Source organism: Parambassis ranga, chromosome 1, assembly GCF_900634625.1.
Source record: "Parambassis ranga chromosome 1, fParRan2.1, whole genome shotgun sequence".
Lineage (NCBI taxonomy): Eukaryota > Metazoa > Chordata > Actinopteri > Ambassidae > Parambassis > Parambassis ranga.
In genome coordinates this window covers 25,463,109-25,477,851 of record NC_041022.1, presented here as the reverse complement: position 1 = coordinate 25,477,851, position 14,743 = coordinate 25,463,109, and the positions used below count along the sequence as shown (strand labels likewise).

Here is a 14,743-nt window from a genome sequence, read left to right as displayed (position 1 = left end):
GGAGGGGGAGGAAGAGGAGGAGGAGGAGGGGGAGGAGGGGGAGGAAGAGGAGGAGGAGGGGGCCTTGCAGGTCCCGTGTAATCTCGCGACAGTTCCTGCTCGAAGCTTTTCCGTGCAAGGTCAGTGGTCCGTCTCCTGTCAGCCTGCGGTACCGGAGCAGAGGATTTCTCGTGGATCGTCCGATCAGTCAGTTAAATTCAGCTTCGTGTCGTCTCAGAAATGGCCAGAGGAAGCCGCAGCCGCGTCCCCGCTCCAGCAAGGTGAACAGTACAGTTACTGTAACTATAAATAGCTTAGTCTGTGTCGAGACACTATATAACTATATATGTTTTGTAAAGAATAGAAAAGCCAGTTGTAATCGAACACAAACATTTTGTCAGATGGGATAAACTTCACATATTTCACTGGACTCAGGTTTGAGGAAAAAGGATCCAAAGCTATCAGCACCTGAGAAACTCCTTTCTGCGATGAAGCGAACACGCGGTCTGCTTTACTCTAGTTTACTTTACTTTACTTTACTTTACTCTACTTTACTTTACTTTAGTTTACTTTACTCTACTTTACTTTACTTTAGGTTAGGTTAGTTTACTTTAGTGGTATGGTTTATGTAATAGTTATACACCTGACATAGTAAACACAACGGAGTTACTGTGACGTCAGAAGTCACTGAGAACATGTCAAGTTTAAAAAGAAGCCGAGACAAGGTCACTGGTACAAAGCGTCCGCTCAGACCTGTGTAGGTCAGGCAGCAGGGTTTGATGTGCTGATATTCATCATGCTACTATCTAACCTGCGTTTGTCATGCCGGGCGTCAGGTTCTGCTTTTGTTGTTGTTCAGACGAGTAAATCATGGCTTTAAAGCAGGCATTCAGTTTCAAGTTGAAGAGGTCCAGTTAGAGAACATGTCTCGAAGCAAAGGTCCCAATATAAATTCATATAGTCAATATATGATATGTATGAGGGGTGTGTTTGTTACTTATATAATGTTCACCATAATATTTTCGTGGATGTTCATTGCACTGCTGGAAACACTATCGGTTCAGACGTTTTTACTTTGATACTTTGCTACATATCCACCTCTAGATAACGTAACTGATGACAGCTACAATGTTCAAATCTCATTTCCACCTATGCCTGCAAATAATCTGTCATCCTGTGCTTGGGTCCTCTCCTCCTCATCCTCCTCCATCCAATGCTGGTCATTGAGCCCTGTACTAAATTCTGGATGCACTGATGTCCCAGGCCACAGAACCTGTGAATGCAGCTTTCTCTGCACGCACATGTTCAGCAGAACTAAGTGCTGAGTGTGTGCGTGCAGAGGGGATTTAACTGGCTGATTTATTGAATATCAGCGTGACGGAAACAGCCCGACTCAACCTGCATCTCCGAAAAATTACAACATTACTATAAGACTATTTAATCGTTTTCCGAACGCATATCTATTTATAGAAGCTGCCGGAATGCCGTCCTGGCCCGCTTTGACCCGGTGTATCGCGGTCTTTCTTTTCTCTGGTCTTCTCACGTGTGTAACCTGTCTGCAACTTGTATTGTAGTGGCAACCACCTGAAATGCCCAGATTTGATTGGCTGAGAGTTATCACGTGGGGTGGATACACTCGTATGCAATTGGTCTGTGCGTTTCCTCACGCGCTAAGCCACTACCGTAAAGTCAATGAAAGCTGCGGCAGTTAAAATAGAAGCGCCCCGTCAGGTTTTAAAGAATAACCTGCTGTTTGGACTATAGGTTCGGGTTCGTATCGGACGGCTTCTGGGTCCGGACCCGGACCGCGGTCCGCACCCCTGGTTTAAAGAGTCTGCTTTCAAGGACAACTTTCCATTGGGTTCTTTAGTCCAATTCCAATCTCCATCCTCAGGTGTAAACCCTTATAAATCACTAACTAAAACCCTCACTGATTTCAGTGACATCATCATTTGGGTGCACAGCTGTCTGATGTTTCAGTATATGAGGTTATGAGAACTTGGACTGTGCATTATGACAGTAAACTAGAAATATCTCTTAAGACTCCATTCTTTGTTATTGTTCTGTTTTCAGCCCAGCTCAGTCTCATGCTCCAGTTCCTGCACATCCACCTCCTGCCTCCCTGGCTACTGCCCCCACTCAGTCCCAGGGCCCCGGCCTCATGGCCCAGATGGCTACCACAGCTGCTGGTGTGGCAGTAGGGTCTGCTGTGGGCCATGTTGTTGGCAGTGCCCTCACAGGAGCCTTCAGTGGGAGCAGCAGCAGCAGCAGTGCAGAGCCAGCAAAACCTACATACCAGGTAAGAGCTGAGAGAGTCGGTGAGCCACAGGAATTAAGATGGCTGGTAGACATGGGCTGTGTCTGAAATCACTCACTCACTCACTCCCTACTCCCCATACTCAGCCACGAGAAGGGGGGGGGGGGTGCCCTTTTGTCAAAGCAGCTGCACACCGTGCAGCAGACGTTATGGCATATAGGGCAGGCCAGGAGTGAGAGACAGGGAGCGGGGTTCCTTCTATATAGATCCTCCCTTTGTGTTTCAGTCACTTCAAATCAGCACAGATTCATGTGAACTAAATTACCTGTTGTGCAGCTTTTTTGGAGGCTTTGAGTAATCTGTTTCTAATCTGTTTAATCTGATCTGTCTCATTGGGAATACAGTGAAACAGAAATGTAGTTTTTGTGGTTAGGCCTATAGTCATGGTGGCACAGAGGTGGAAAGTAACAGTAAACCTGTCTTGTTATAATAATCTTTGTTTTCTTTTCAGTTTGTTTTGTATTTGTCATCATTGCTTAAAATAAACAAGGAGTTATTATTGACTCAGTAATAGTTGTTGAGTTAACCCTTTACTTCTGTCGGTAAAATAGGTGTTGCAGGAAATGGCTTCTACTTCATTAAAAACTTTCTGGGGGAGGACATATTATTTATTATGCATTGTGGGATACATTGAGGGCCCTATTTGGGGTCTATAAGTTCTCACTAAGAATTCGGACAGCACTACAAAATGGCGGAGGCACTATATAGGGCCATATATAGCGATCAGGGAGTGATTCCGGACACAGCCATGGTCACCACTGTGTGGATTTTTAGTTTGATTGGAGAAAAAGAGAAAAGAATGGAGAAAGTGTGTGTTAAAGTTAATGCATTTCTTTCATTGCAATCATCCATTACTTGTTTAAAAGGGAGGTCGTTACCACCTACAGTGGTTCCTCCAACAATAGGGGAAATTCGTGAAGTATTCACCTTTTTTTTTTTTTTTTACAATCATTATTTAATTAAATTAAGAAACCTTTATTAGTCCCACAATGGGCCCAGCAAAGAGCACCATACCCCAGTGAGTACACTGGAGGCTATGCGGGTAAAGTGCCTTGCCCAAGGACACACAACAGTGACTAGGGAGGAGTTGGGATCGAACCACCAACCTTAGGTTATTGGACAACCCTGCTCTACCACTGAGCCACTGCTGCCCAATATAGATTATAGAGTATAGTAATTATATGTTTTTTTTTAGCAATTATAGATGTTTTAAGGCTGTAAAACCCTTTATACTTTTCTCAGGCATTAACATTTTCACACTTCTCTTGGTAGAACAATAAGTCCAGTATGAAACCAAAGCCTGTTTTCAGTACACATTCTACACTCTACAGGAGACACGGCATGGAGGAGATTCATTGACAATGGCCTACAGCCAATCAGGATGCAGCTGTAGGCCAAAAAAATAACGAAAGCATGCAAAATTGCAATAAAAAACGCATTATAGCGAGGGAGCACTGTAAAGCGTTTTAATCCTGACCACTGTAAAAGCAATACAGAATACATCTTGATTGAAAATAAGGGGTTTGTATGAGCTTCTGAGGGTGACTTCAGTGAGCCGGCTCTGACTGTCCAGTAGCTCTGCTGGGCTGAAAAAACATTTCCATGTCTGACGTGTTTCTGTCCTTGCTTGTATGGTTCCAGGAGCCCCGCCAGCCTGCGCCAACCCAGCCAGGTCCTTGTCACTTTGAGGTCAGGCAGTTCCTGGACTGTGCCACTAACCAGACTGATCTCTCATTGTGTGAGGGCTTTAACGAGGCACTCAAACAGTGCAAGTACTCCCATGGTAGGTCTGTGGTGAATGGATGGATAGGGGGGAGGCTGGGGAGAGCAGGCTATGTGTTCCTTTGACAATGACTCCAATTCCCTGCATGTAACATTCTTCTACTCTACTTTTACCAGTTCTTGTTTATTCCTGTTGTTCTGTTTGTTTAGGTGTGACATCACTGGTGTGAAGAACGGGTGCCAGCTGTGGATGTGTCTTATTAATGAATCAACATCAGTGTTGTACATTACATGACACATGTTGTGTTGACTGTGAAATGTATAAAATGTTTTTGCTAATGTACAGTGATAAACCTTGAATAAAAAGCTGCTGCATGCACATTGCACCATGAAACTACCAACATGTTTATCTTCATTGTGTTATTGTATCAATTTAGCATTTACCCTTAAAGCAGAGTTAGACGGTACTGAATCAACGTCCCTAAAAGATCCCATGGATTCATAGGCTCCGACATCACTACATTGTGAAGAACGTTTGAAGAAATCTGTGCCTTTAAACTGGAATTAAATGGAATGACAAACAAAACTTATTTACGCAAAGGTTAGAAAGATGATAAACACCCATCATAAACAACGTATCTTTATTTTATCATGTTCAAATTGCTGAAATAAACACTTGACAAAAAGCAAGCTGAAAAGAAAATCTTACCTATAAACTGATTTAGAATAAAAACATGTTTTGCATAGAAAACATCAAGAATCACTTCTCTTGTCTTTATCAACATCGTGTGAGTAAGATATTTTCAGGAATATATAGGAAGACTTAATTATTAACCAACAGAATTACCTATGAATGTGTAAAATGACAAGTGTGTAATCAAAGTAATCTGGTGTGTCCTGGATGTTGGGATGATGTCTCCTTCACAGAAAGCTCATGACTGTCCCCTTCTTCCCAACCTGGTGAGGCTGCAGTGCATGGAACTGAATCACAATCCTGCCAATAACAACACAGTGTGCAAGCTGTAAAGGGTTCAGGAACAAGTAATAAGCTGAGTGTGAGACTGAGCTTTTTCTGTTTTTGTCACAGCCCTGACAGCCGGTTCAAGCTGTGTGACTCTTGAATTACTAAAGTGATTTTATACTATTCATTTTTCAGGTGCAAGACTTTGAATTTCACTGTGGAGATGAAGGTGCACATGAGCCTCATCATCACAATGAGCACAGATGTGGTTTTTACAAATCAAAACAAATCAAAAGCAAGTTATTAAAAGCAAATCTATACAAATAAATGATGGAAGGATAATATATATGACACAATAAAAACAGGATGTGTTATACATGTGATGCTGCTAGATGCCAAAAGCATTAAACCTGTTATATCTAAGCCCCGCCTCCACCTTAATATTGTTTATATTTGTTCTGCTAGTGAAGTGCATTGTTACACAAAGTTTTCAGTAAGCAAGGAACATGTGTACTAAATGCTTCAATTTTGTGTCATCATAAGACATAATACTGCACAATAGGAGGAAGGAACAGGAGATTTGCTGTGTGCATTAACACTTTGATAGTAATGATTCAATTTACTCGACTAGAAACCTGTAAACCATGATCTTCAGTTAAACTAGTTCATTATTCACATTTGCTTTGAAATTTCTATGTCACATGTATTAAACTCAAGGCCCGCGGGTCAAATCTGGCCCGCTGCAATGTTCTGGCCAAAACATATCCAGCCCAAATCTGTTTTTATAAATGGAAGATTTTAATTTTTCATATAAATTTAAACTACCCACAATTCCACTGAGTAAAACCACAGTCATTTTAACCAAAATGTTTTCATTTGTGCAGCAAAAACTATCGGCAAAGATCAAAGGTAGGCGCTCCTACTGAGGCTGTTGTTAGTGACAAAGGGCAGTTCACAGCTAACCTGGCAAACCTGCCTGATGTGCAAAGAAAACGTTGCTCAATAGTCTCTCTAAAACAGTGGCCCCTTCAGAGTAAGGAGTGGGCCCCCGTCTGTTTGAGTTTGACACCCCTGCTCTATGTGACCCCACAGACTGTGGACAGAGGACATAAACTCTACACATGTTCATGCAGAACTCACCTGTCCTCAGGCAGTCCAAGTTCTCTAGTCAGAACCTCAAACACTTTGGCACTGTGCTCCTTGTTCTTCTCAGCAGTGTCAGTCACACCGATAGCTGACACTGACACAATCACACATGGAGAGCAAGAACCAGCTATCATCATAGGCAGCCCGGGACTCACCACTAGGTTCATCCTCTGGAACATAAGCAGAACATACAGGGCTTCATCTAAAAGCCTGGCAAACACACTGCACACTCCTTACCACCAAAAGGAGCAGTTCATCCCCTTCAGTGACGAAGCCTAATTACCTGCTAAATAAGGCAACCTAATGTATTCAATGGTGAAACTGCGCTGCAACTGGCAACTTTAGCAAGACTCCAAGATTTCTGCTGTAATATTTGCAGAACATGGTTTATCTTGAAGTAAGTTAGGAAAAAGACAGATCTGAAACTGGCGTGTTTACTTTCACACAACGTACCGATGCCACAGGACATTCATCATGATTTCTACAAAGAAGAACTTCCTTGAACCACATTATTGAGGGCCCAGTACACTACTTACAAAGCACGATTCCAATAAATCTGTGTAAACTTAAGACACAACTGCTGCCGCAGTCTGGAAATGTCAATAATAATAAATACTACCTTGTTCAGATCTGAATTAATTCAATTGCTGTATTGCTGTAAGTACGCGTTACTGCTACACTGCTGTCAGTGTCACTGAGGCTACACCAGAGCTAACGTTGACATTGAGGCTTATGGACACATGACTCACGTCCTCTGGTTTCCCGAGAGCCGCCGCGGTGCAGGAGCACAGCTTCTTCAGAAAGTCCTCCGAGAAGCAGCTGGCCGGCAGGTTACTCTGTAGTTCGATGAAAGGCATCTTACGGACTTTCGGTAGAGCAGTTAAAGCCGGGCTTCTTCACTTGCCTTTTACCATGGCCTTTATAAAGATGGACGGCATCCCAGCTCCCGAATGAAGACCAAACGTCTCGATTGCCCCCTGGTGGCTGGCTGCAGTATAGGACCCCTGCCTCCTCCATGATAGAAAGGACACGGACCCAACCAAATCCTACAATTACTCCTCAACGAGTGGTTTAAGGCTTGATAGCCAGGTCTGAATCACAGTGCTCTTTATGTTCATATTTACTTAGTTAAAGTGTTGATTAATATAGCAGACTGTCGCAGTCAGCAAAAAGTGGAGCTGGCTGAACGCGGAAGTAGATGTTTGGCGGAGCATGACTGCAGCGTGGGTTTCCTCTGGGGGCTCGGCTTCCTCCATCTAAAGACACGGTAAAACTGCCCGTAAGTGAGCGTGTGGATCTCTTCAGATACTGGACGGATGCAGCTTCAGCTCTACTGCACAGAATAGGTCTGTAATGACATCAGAGAGGCTGACACAGAACACCACAGACCCTGTGCCTGTTAAAATAAAATCAGCTTAAACATTCAGATACTCACTGAAGTGTGATACTCCTTCAGATCACATATCTTAATTCACATGAAACCTGCCACAGCTGTAGGGGGTTATCACCTGTATGAGCAGACTGTGCAGCGGGCTCTGATTTCCCCTCAGATTCTAAGACCATGGCCTTTCACACTAAAACCAGGAGGAAGGAAGTGTTGATCTGCTCTGTCCTCTCATGTCTGTCTCTTAGACTGTACCATGATAACGGCTGGATTCTTCCCTCGTCAGCTAACTGCTCAGTTTGGTGTTTGTGTTCTTTTAGCGGTTTCCATTTTGTTTGCAGGTAAATCTGCTCCAACCAGCACCTCTAATTCAATCATAGGAAGCTGATGAGCAAGTAGTCCCACCTTATTATCATATAGGCTGAATTACACTGCTCAAAAAATAAAGGGACAGTCTTTGTGGAATGTGGCGTTGGTGGATGGACGAGACATGATGTCCTAGATGTGCTGGATTCAGGTCTGAGGAACAGGCCAGTCCAAAGCACGGATGCCTTCATCATGCAGGAAGTGCTGACACACGTCCACCACATGAGGCCTAGCATGTTAGACTCTGCTTCACAGGCACATGCTTCGCCTCCTGATGCCCAAAGTGAGCCTTTGTCAAAGTGATTTTTTTATATTGCATGTGTTTATACAGGATGACTGACGAAGTGAAGTGAGCCGTGAGCATCCAGTGTGTCGCCTGACAGCAGTTACAGCCGCTGGCTAACACAGCGTGCAGAAGTGTCAGGCTTCTTGTTGAGTGAATTTTGCATTTTGCATCTTCATGTTTCCAGTCTACAGGCAATGAGGTATATGTTTCACTAAAACTATGCAACATGCATATTCACATAATTTGGACTATTACAGTATAAATCCCACAACAATAACAACAGAATAATTTGAACTGATTTTCTCAGACCCCCCTCTGTTCTCTCCCATTATTAATGTTAATGTTCACTCACAGTTATATGAATGCATGTCTGTCAATAAATACATTTCATTTAATGTTTGTGTTAAAACTTTGGTTTGTTTTTACTGAGGATAGAAAACAGAAGATAAAGCTGTGAAATTCAAATAAAGAGGTCAGAATTGTGTGTGTGTGTGCAGCAGAACTCTCACAGCTGGTCAAATGTTAACAGGACCGGAGAGTTTTCTGACTTCCTGTTCGGACAGAGTTGCTGACAGTGCAGAGGTCACGGAACTTCATGTCACCGCCCCTGCGGCCGCCTGCTCCGCGGGTGGAGGAGGAGCAGCTCTCGGCCCGATGTGAGATCTTTGGCGTCTCCAGTTACGTGAAACAGAACAAAGTGTTGCACTAAGAAGCAGCGATGGCGCTAGAGCTGTACTTGGACCTGTTCTCTCAGCCCTGCCGCTCCGTTTACATCTTCGCCAGGAAGAACAACATTCCCTTCGAGTTCAAGCAGCTGTCTCTGATGGACGGTGAGCCTCCTGTAGCGCAGCACAAAGCGCTAACATGGACGTTAAAGAACCCAGAGAACATGCTTTGACTTTAGAGAACCCTTAATGAAGTAAGTCTTCCGCTGTGTGTGTCCAGGGGAGCAGTACGGAGAGGAGTTCGGGAGAATCAGCCTGATCAGGAAGGTTCCTGCTCTCAGAGATGGAGGCTTCTGCTTGGCTGAGAGGTGGTTATGTAATGAAGACTTGTGACTGAGAGAACCCTGTGTGTGTCCTGTGTGATAGTCATAGCGCTGTTTTCCTCCAGCATTGCCATCCTGCAGTATCTTGCTGAGAAGTATAAGACCCCAGATCACTGGTACCCAGCCAACCTCCAGCAGCGGGCCTGTGTCAATGAGTACCTGTCCTGGCAGCACTCGGCCATCCGCCTGCATGGATCCAAGATGTTCTGGCTCCGGGTATGTTCACAAAGGTCACGCTAGTGTGGACTGCTTCATATTTCACTGCTGCCATGTAGTTTTAGTTGGATCTGGGAGGCCAATGATCCCCACACAGTCAACATGATCACTTCTGTAAACACTGAACTAGTTTAGCCTCCTTTTTCAGTGTGGCGTTACATCTGTAGCTGAAATGGATCATTGTATTTTGTGTTTGACGGCCACCGTGTGATCTTAAAAAATGTGGGACCCAGTACTTTTCCAGTTCTCTACAAAGACAGGCCCGATTTGAATACAACAATGATGTGTTATATGAAGCACAACGAAGACATGGTCAAAGAGACGTATTACATTCAGCTGAGATCAAACCAAATAGTAACGTTGTCTGAGTCTCTGCTCATTTTCAGACATTTTTGTATTTGTGGATTCTGGAGATAACCCTGAAACACATTAATTCAAGTGGGGAGATCCTGAGGTATGGGGTCAAACGTTTGATAGAGCAGAAGTCTTCTGATCCATGGGTGATGATGGACCATGTATTACATGTGGTTGGACGGTTTTTCAGGTTACCACACAGCAATCTGACCCCTTCTTGTGTGAAAGCTTGTGATCATGTCATGAGTTCAGATGTCTGTGCTAAATGAGTAAAGTATACCTTTTTCCCTCTCTGCAGTGTAGAACATGAACATGTCAGCCTGCCATCTTTGTTTTTACCAGTTCATCATTTTTTACTCTTCTTGGCTGTCTTTCAGAAAAACACGGTCGTCTGCTGAGTCACAGCATCTGTGCTCGTCTACTACTGAAAGCTAATTGTTTTACATCTTATTCTTGATGTTTGTAGCTTTTGATTCCCAAGATTCTGGGAGTGGAAGTGCCACAGGACAAGCTGGATGCAGCCATGGAGGACCTGAATGCCTCCCTGAAGCTCATTGAAGAAAAGTTCCTCCAGGACAGGTCCTTCATCGCTGGAGATCACGTTTCATTGGCTGACCTCGTTGCCATTGTGGAGGTCATGCAGGTAAGTGGAAGGCTCATATGGATGTGTTACTTTTCATCTTCACTTCACAAGTTTTCTATGAAATTATACTTCAACAAGCCCAGTAGCAAATGAATACACTGTTCTAGATCTCTCTGGGCCAGCTGATCAGTATTTTGCGGGTAAATGCAGGTGTTCCTAGAGTTTGTTTAATATGGAAATATGGGACATACCCTGCAAAAACAACTCATAGGTTAACAGGGTTAGTCTTGTCTTTAGGTGTTCAGGAACAAAAACATCATGACTTCAGTTTGTATGAATTCAGCTGCAGAAACTTACAAATTATACCCTTTCCAAAAAATTAGAATTTCAAGGAAAAGTTCATTAATTTCCATAATTCCATTGAGAAAGTTAAACTTTCATAGATTATAGATTCAGGGCCCATATTTTAAACAATTTCAAGTATTTATTTGTTTATTTGTACCTAATTTGGGCTCCCAGCTCATAAAACCCATGAAAACAGGAATTCAAAACATTTGAATACATAAAGAAATCACCATTGACTTCTCAGAAGAAAGAAAGAAATTAGGATCACATCAAATCCATCAAAATATGGAAACAAGATTCATTTGGTCTTCACCTTTTTAAACCATAAGAGTATTCCTTCCATCAGACCAGTGCTTTGTGTTTTTACCTTGACATGTTTCGGCTGCTTCTTCAGAAGTCACGTGATGTTACTGGGGACGTGTCTGCCAGCTGATTTTATGCAGGTTGTGGCGCCATTCTCCCACTACTCTAGGTAGTAGGGGAACAGCGCCACCTGTAGTCCGGTATGTCAAGGTAAAAAACACAAAACACTGGTCGGATCGAAAGAATCCTTTTATTATTTCAAATTATGGTACTGTCTGAGCGATACAATACTTGGTTGGGAATCCCTTCACCTTAATCACTGCCTTGATGCGCCGTGGCATTGAGGCAATCAGCATGTGGCATTGCGTGGGCATTATGGAAACCCAAACGCCCTTGATGCTTGGTCACCCCAGAGATTTTCAATGGGGTTTAGGTCTGGCGGGTTGGCTGGCCAGTCAAGCTCCAGGATGGCATGGGCAATAAACAGGTTTTGGTGCTCCTGGCAGTATGGGCAGGGGCCAGGTCCTGCTGGAAGACGAAATCTGCATACAGATCCTCAGCAGAAGGAATCAGTCCTCCAAAACATTCCAGTAGACTTTTGCGGTGAGCCTGGATTTGAGAAAGCAGAGTTTACCAACACCTGCACCGGATCTGTAATCTATGAAAGTTTAACTCTTTGAATGGAATTATGAAATGAATGAACTTTTCCCTGATATTCTATTTTTTTGGAAAGGGTCTGTGTGTGTTTCATCTGTTTCTTCTGGCTTCATAGATACAGTTACCTGCTGTTTTTGTTACTTTGCTCATTAACAAAGGAATGATTAAAAAAACAACAACAAAAAAATCCAGAAAAATGCATTTCCTCTGCAAATGTGTCAGTTTAATTTGATCAGCTTGAGCCAGCAATGCAGACTGTCTTCATGTCACAGTGAGCAGTGTTCTGAGGCGCAGCAGCTGCACAGGCTGGGGTGTGGGGTTCTTTTCACATACCTTGTCATGTCATTATGATATGTTTAAAAAACGAAGTAATGTTTGAAAACCTAGCAGACATTTTTTATTGAAAACAGACTGTAAAGTTTAGCTCATTTAAAAAATCTCCACTACATTCAGCAGCTCACTTGTTGCTGTGCAGCTAAACGGGGAAATACAGTGTTTTTCTCAGTGCTTTTTCTTCTAAAGACATCTGACTTTGGAAATAAGGCCAATAACAACAAAGCAGTGAGCTGAAAGATTAGATTTTAGGCTTTTAGATTCCAGCCTCTGTTTCAGACAACCATGAGTCCACAATAACACACTTCCTCTTTTGTTATTATGCATCCTACAGCCAGTGGGCTCTGGACTAGACGTCTTTGAGGGGAGACCCAAGCTCAGTGCATGGCGTGATAGAGTCCAGGAAGCCATTGGAAAGGAGCTCTTTGATGATGCCCACCAGAAAATCCTGGCTGCCCAGGAGAGTGTGAAAGAGATGGATGGCAGCAAGATGGAGTTCTTCAAACCCAAGATCCTTAGACTATTCCTGTGAAGACAAAATACACACAGCACACATAGTGTCATATATCTTTAGCTATAGGCTGCATACACTATGCATTGTTTGCTTCTTCAATGCAGAAATCCATGTGTTTGTGTAAGGAAAGGGCTTTGTGGACTGCAGTGCAGGGCTGGACAATGGAGACAGGCTGCCAGTAATGGCATTATGCAACAGAAATGTGAGAACCCCTCCCTAACTCCCCTCTGAATCACAGTTATGAAGCCATTTCCTTAATCCACTGACACAGACAGCTGCAGCTAATACTTCTGCCTTCATAACGCTCTGTCATTCTGTTGGTGATTATATTTGTAGTGAAATGTATTGTAACACCACAGTAGTTTTGAGTCTTTATGTGGCTTCTTTTACTGATTGTTGTAATAAGGTCAAGCAACCTGCAACAAAAAATAACAAAACTGTTATTTCAATACCTGTAAAAGCAAAAATGCACACAATAGTTCCAGAGCTGTTACTGTAGTTTTATAGTTTCAATATGCACTGAGGAGTCAGCAAGTTTATTGATAATAAAGTCCCTATGTCCTCTGGTAGTTATATATTTGTTTATCACAATACATATGCCAATCAAGTAAATAAATAACTTTTAAGCCCAACATGTGATGAGCTTTTTATTCTTTTGCCGTTTAATCTGAATGTCTTCAGGATTGACTGGTTGATGCTTTCATGTTTTTAATGCAGATAAAGTGTAGTGTGCATTTGATACCACTAGGTGGCACTGACAAACCGTCTAGAAAAAGTCTAAGAAAGCTCAGTGGTGGCTGACTGGGAAAGATAAAAGTTTCTCTTTTGAACTGCTAGCCTCTAAGGAAACTCTATGGAAAATGTTTGTGAGACAAAATAATGACAGAGGGGTTCTTTGCAAAACTGATCATTTACAAATGACACACACACACACACACACACACACACACACATATATATATATATACAGTCCATCCATCCACCTGCACGTCATCAGCAAAGCAGGCGAAGGGAATGCTGTGCTTCCTCAACATCGACCCCATGGGTAGCATGTAAACAGTGAACAGTAGCGGACCCAGAACCGACCCCTGGGGGACCCCGCAGGTCAGAAGGGCCACTGAAGAGGAAAACTGCCCCATTTGAATGGAGAAGGATCTGTCCATGAGATAGGATGCTATAAATCCAATGTTTTTGAGAAGTCCAATGGAACGTTATAAACATGTTAATCAATAGTATATTCATAAACATGGCTCCTGGAAGTCCAGAATACAGCTAAACAGATAAAATATGTTCTTCAGGACTGTAAATCTGTTCACTGTCACACAGGTCAGTCTGTTTGGCATTTCCAGGAATCCACACACTTTGACTAAAAATCATAAACATGTCTCTAATCTCTCTGATAACTGTAACCAACTTTTATAGCTTTACTACACCTTCTGGAAACACTGACCTTTTATTTTCCACTTATACACAGAACTAGAATTGGTCACAAATATAAATATTTACATTTCTGAAATATTTTGGTAATGAGGGTATTTATAGTGACATGTCTTATACAAAAGAATGAGGTGTCACAATGACAAAATGATGGAGCAGGCTAGTCCCACACATCACATGGAGTCTCCCTCTCCCTCTTGAATTGAATAGAAGTGCCTCTGCATCACAAATACACAGCGTTGGTACCACACTTTGTGTCATATAGACAGGTATAAACAAGTCAGGTAACAGGAAAGTTGTCCACTTACCGTAAGACGGAAATAACATCAGAATGACCTTGTTATGTTATTCTCGAGATAACAGATAACTTTTATTACTAACACATAAAAAGAGCCCTGTTACCTAGAGATGTGATGTTAAAAGAACAACACAATACAGAGCTTTGAGACAATTCCTGATTGTAAAATGTGCTATATAAATAAAATTGAAAAACTATAATGATCATTTCATGTTTCCCATTGTGTTGTGTCTTGATCATATGCACAGATAATCAATAACAGGTTGAGTTTAATGATTAGTGGTTGGATATTTCCTCAAACTGGTTATATTAGTCCTCTGCTCTGATTAGTTGTCAGTAAAACCTGCTCTGATTGGTTGTTAGTCAGGCCTTCTCTCCACGGTTGGATATGTCCTCTGCTCTGATTGGCTGTTTATTCCTCTGCTCTGATTGGTTATTAGTAAAAACGTCTCTGATGGCTTTGAGTAAGCCCCACTCTGATTGTAAGGCCTGCT

At 42.6% G+C, this 14,743-nt stretch overlaps 3 protein-coding genes across 3 annotated transcripts; 2 read left to right on the top strand and 1 right to left on the bottom strand.

Moving 5' to 3' along the window:
- The first annotated feature begins 68 nt into the window (after positions 1-68).
- On the top strand, positions 69-4,415 carry LOC114427156 (coiled-coil-helix-coiled-coil-helix domain-containing protein 10, mitochondrial-like). Its single transcript, XM_028395046.1, has 4 exons — positions 69-260; positions 2,053-2,278; positions 3,938-4,079; positions 4,229-4,415. Exons 1-4 carry the CDS (start codon positions 220-222, stop codon positions 4,246-4,248), a joined length of 429 nt encoding a protein of 142 aa, XP_028250847.1. The 5' UTR covers positions 69-219; the 3' UTR covers positions 4,249-4,415.
- A 290-nt stretch (positions 4,416-4,705) lies between these two features.
- LOC114427364 (D-dopachrome decarboxylase-like) lies at positions 4,706-7,095 on the bottom strand. The gene is made up of 3 exons (XM_028395432.1): positions 6,875-7,095; positions 6,120-6,295; positions 4,706-5,012 (listed from the first exon to the last, which is right to left on the bottom strand). The coding sequence occupies exons 1-3, from the start codon at positions 6,980-6,982 to the stop codon at positions 4,940-4,942; spliced, it is 357 nt and encodes a 118-aa protein (XP_028251233.1). The 5' UTR covers positions 6,983-7,095; the 3' UTR covers positions 4,706-4,939.
- Positions 7,096-8,762: 1,667 nt separating this feature from the next.
- LOC114442136 (glutathione S-transferase theta-1-like) lies at positions 8,763-13,146 on the top strand. The gene is made up of 5 exons (XM_028415434.1): positions 8,763-8,991; positions 9,107-9,194; positions 9,275-9,425; positions 10,246-10,422; positions 12,335-13,146. Exons 1-5 carry the CDS (start codon positions 8,880-8,882, stop codon positions 12,530-12,532), a joined length of 726 nt encoding a protein of 241 aa, XP_028271235.1. The 5' UTR covers positions 8,763-8,879; the 3' UTR covers positions 12,533-13,146.
- Positions 13,147-14,743: the final 1,597 nt, after the last annotated feature.

Bases quoted from the DNA above. Each gene is read 5' to 3' on its own strand.
- LOC114427156 (XM_028395046.1), top strand. From the start codon at position 220: ATGGCCAGAGGAAGCCGCAGCCGCGTCCCCGCTCCAGCAAG. The intron at 261-2,052 runs GTGAACAGTACA...TTCTGTTTTCAG, and splicing joins CGCGTCCCCGCTCCAGCAAG to CCCAGCTCAGTCTCATGCTC. The intron at 4,080-4,228 runs GTAGGTCTGTGG...CTGTTTGTTTAG, and splicing joins ACAGTGCAAGTACTCCCATG to GTGTGACATCACTGGTGTGA.
- LOC114427364 (XM_028395432.1), bottom strand. From the start codon at position 6,982: ATGCCTTTCATCGAACTACAGAGTAACCTGCCGGCCAGCTGCTTCTCG. The intron at 6,296-6,874 runs GTGAGTCATGTG...CTTATGTTCCAG, and splicing joins CTCTCGGGAAACCAGAGGAC to AGGATGAACCTAGTGGTGAG. The intron at 5,013-6,119 runs GTGAGTTCTGCA...TGTTATTGGCAG, and splicing joins CTTGGACTGCCTGAGGACAG to GATTGTGATTCAGTTCCATG.
- LOC114442136 (XM_028415434.1), top strand. From the start codon at position 8,880: ATGGCGCTAGAGCTGTACTTGGACCTGTTCTCTCAGCCCTGCCGCTCC. The intron at 8,992-9,106 runs GTGAGCCTCCTG...GTGTGTGTCCAG, and splicing joins GCAGCTGTCTCTGATGGACG to GGGAGCAGTACGGAGAGGAG. The intron at 10,423-12,334 runs GTAAGTGGAAGG...TGCATCCTACAG, and splicing joins CCATTGTGGAGGTCATGCAG to CCAGTGGGCTCTGGACTAGA.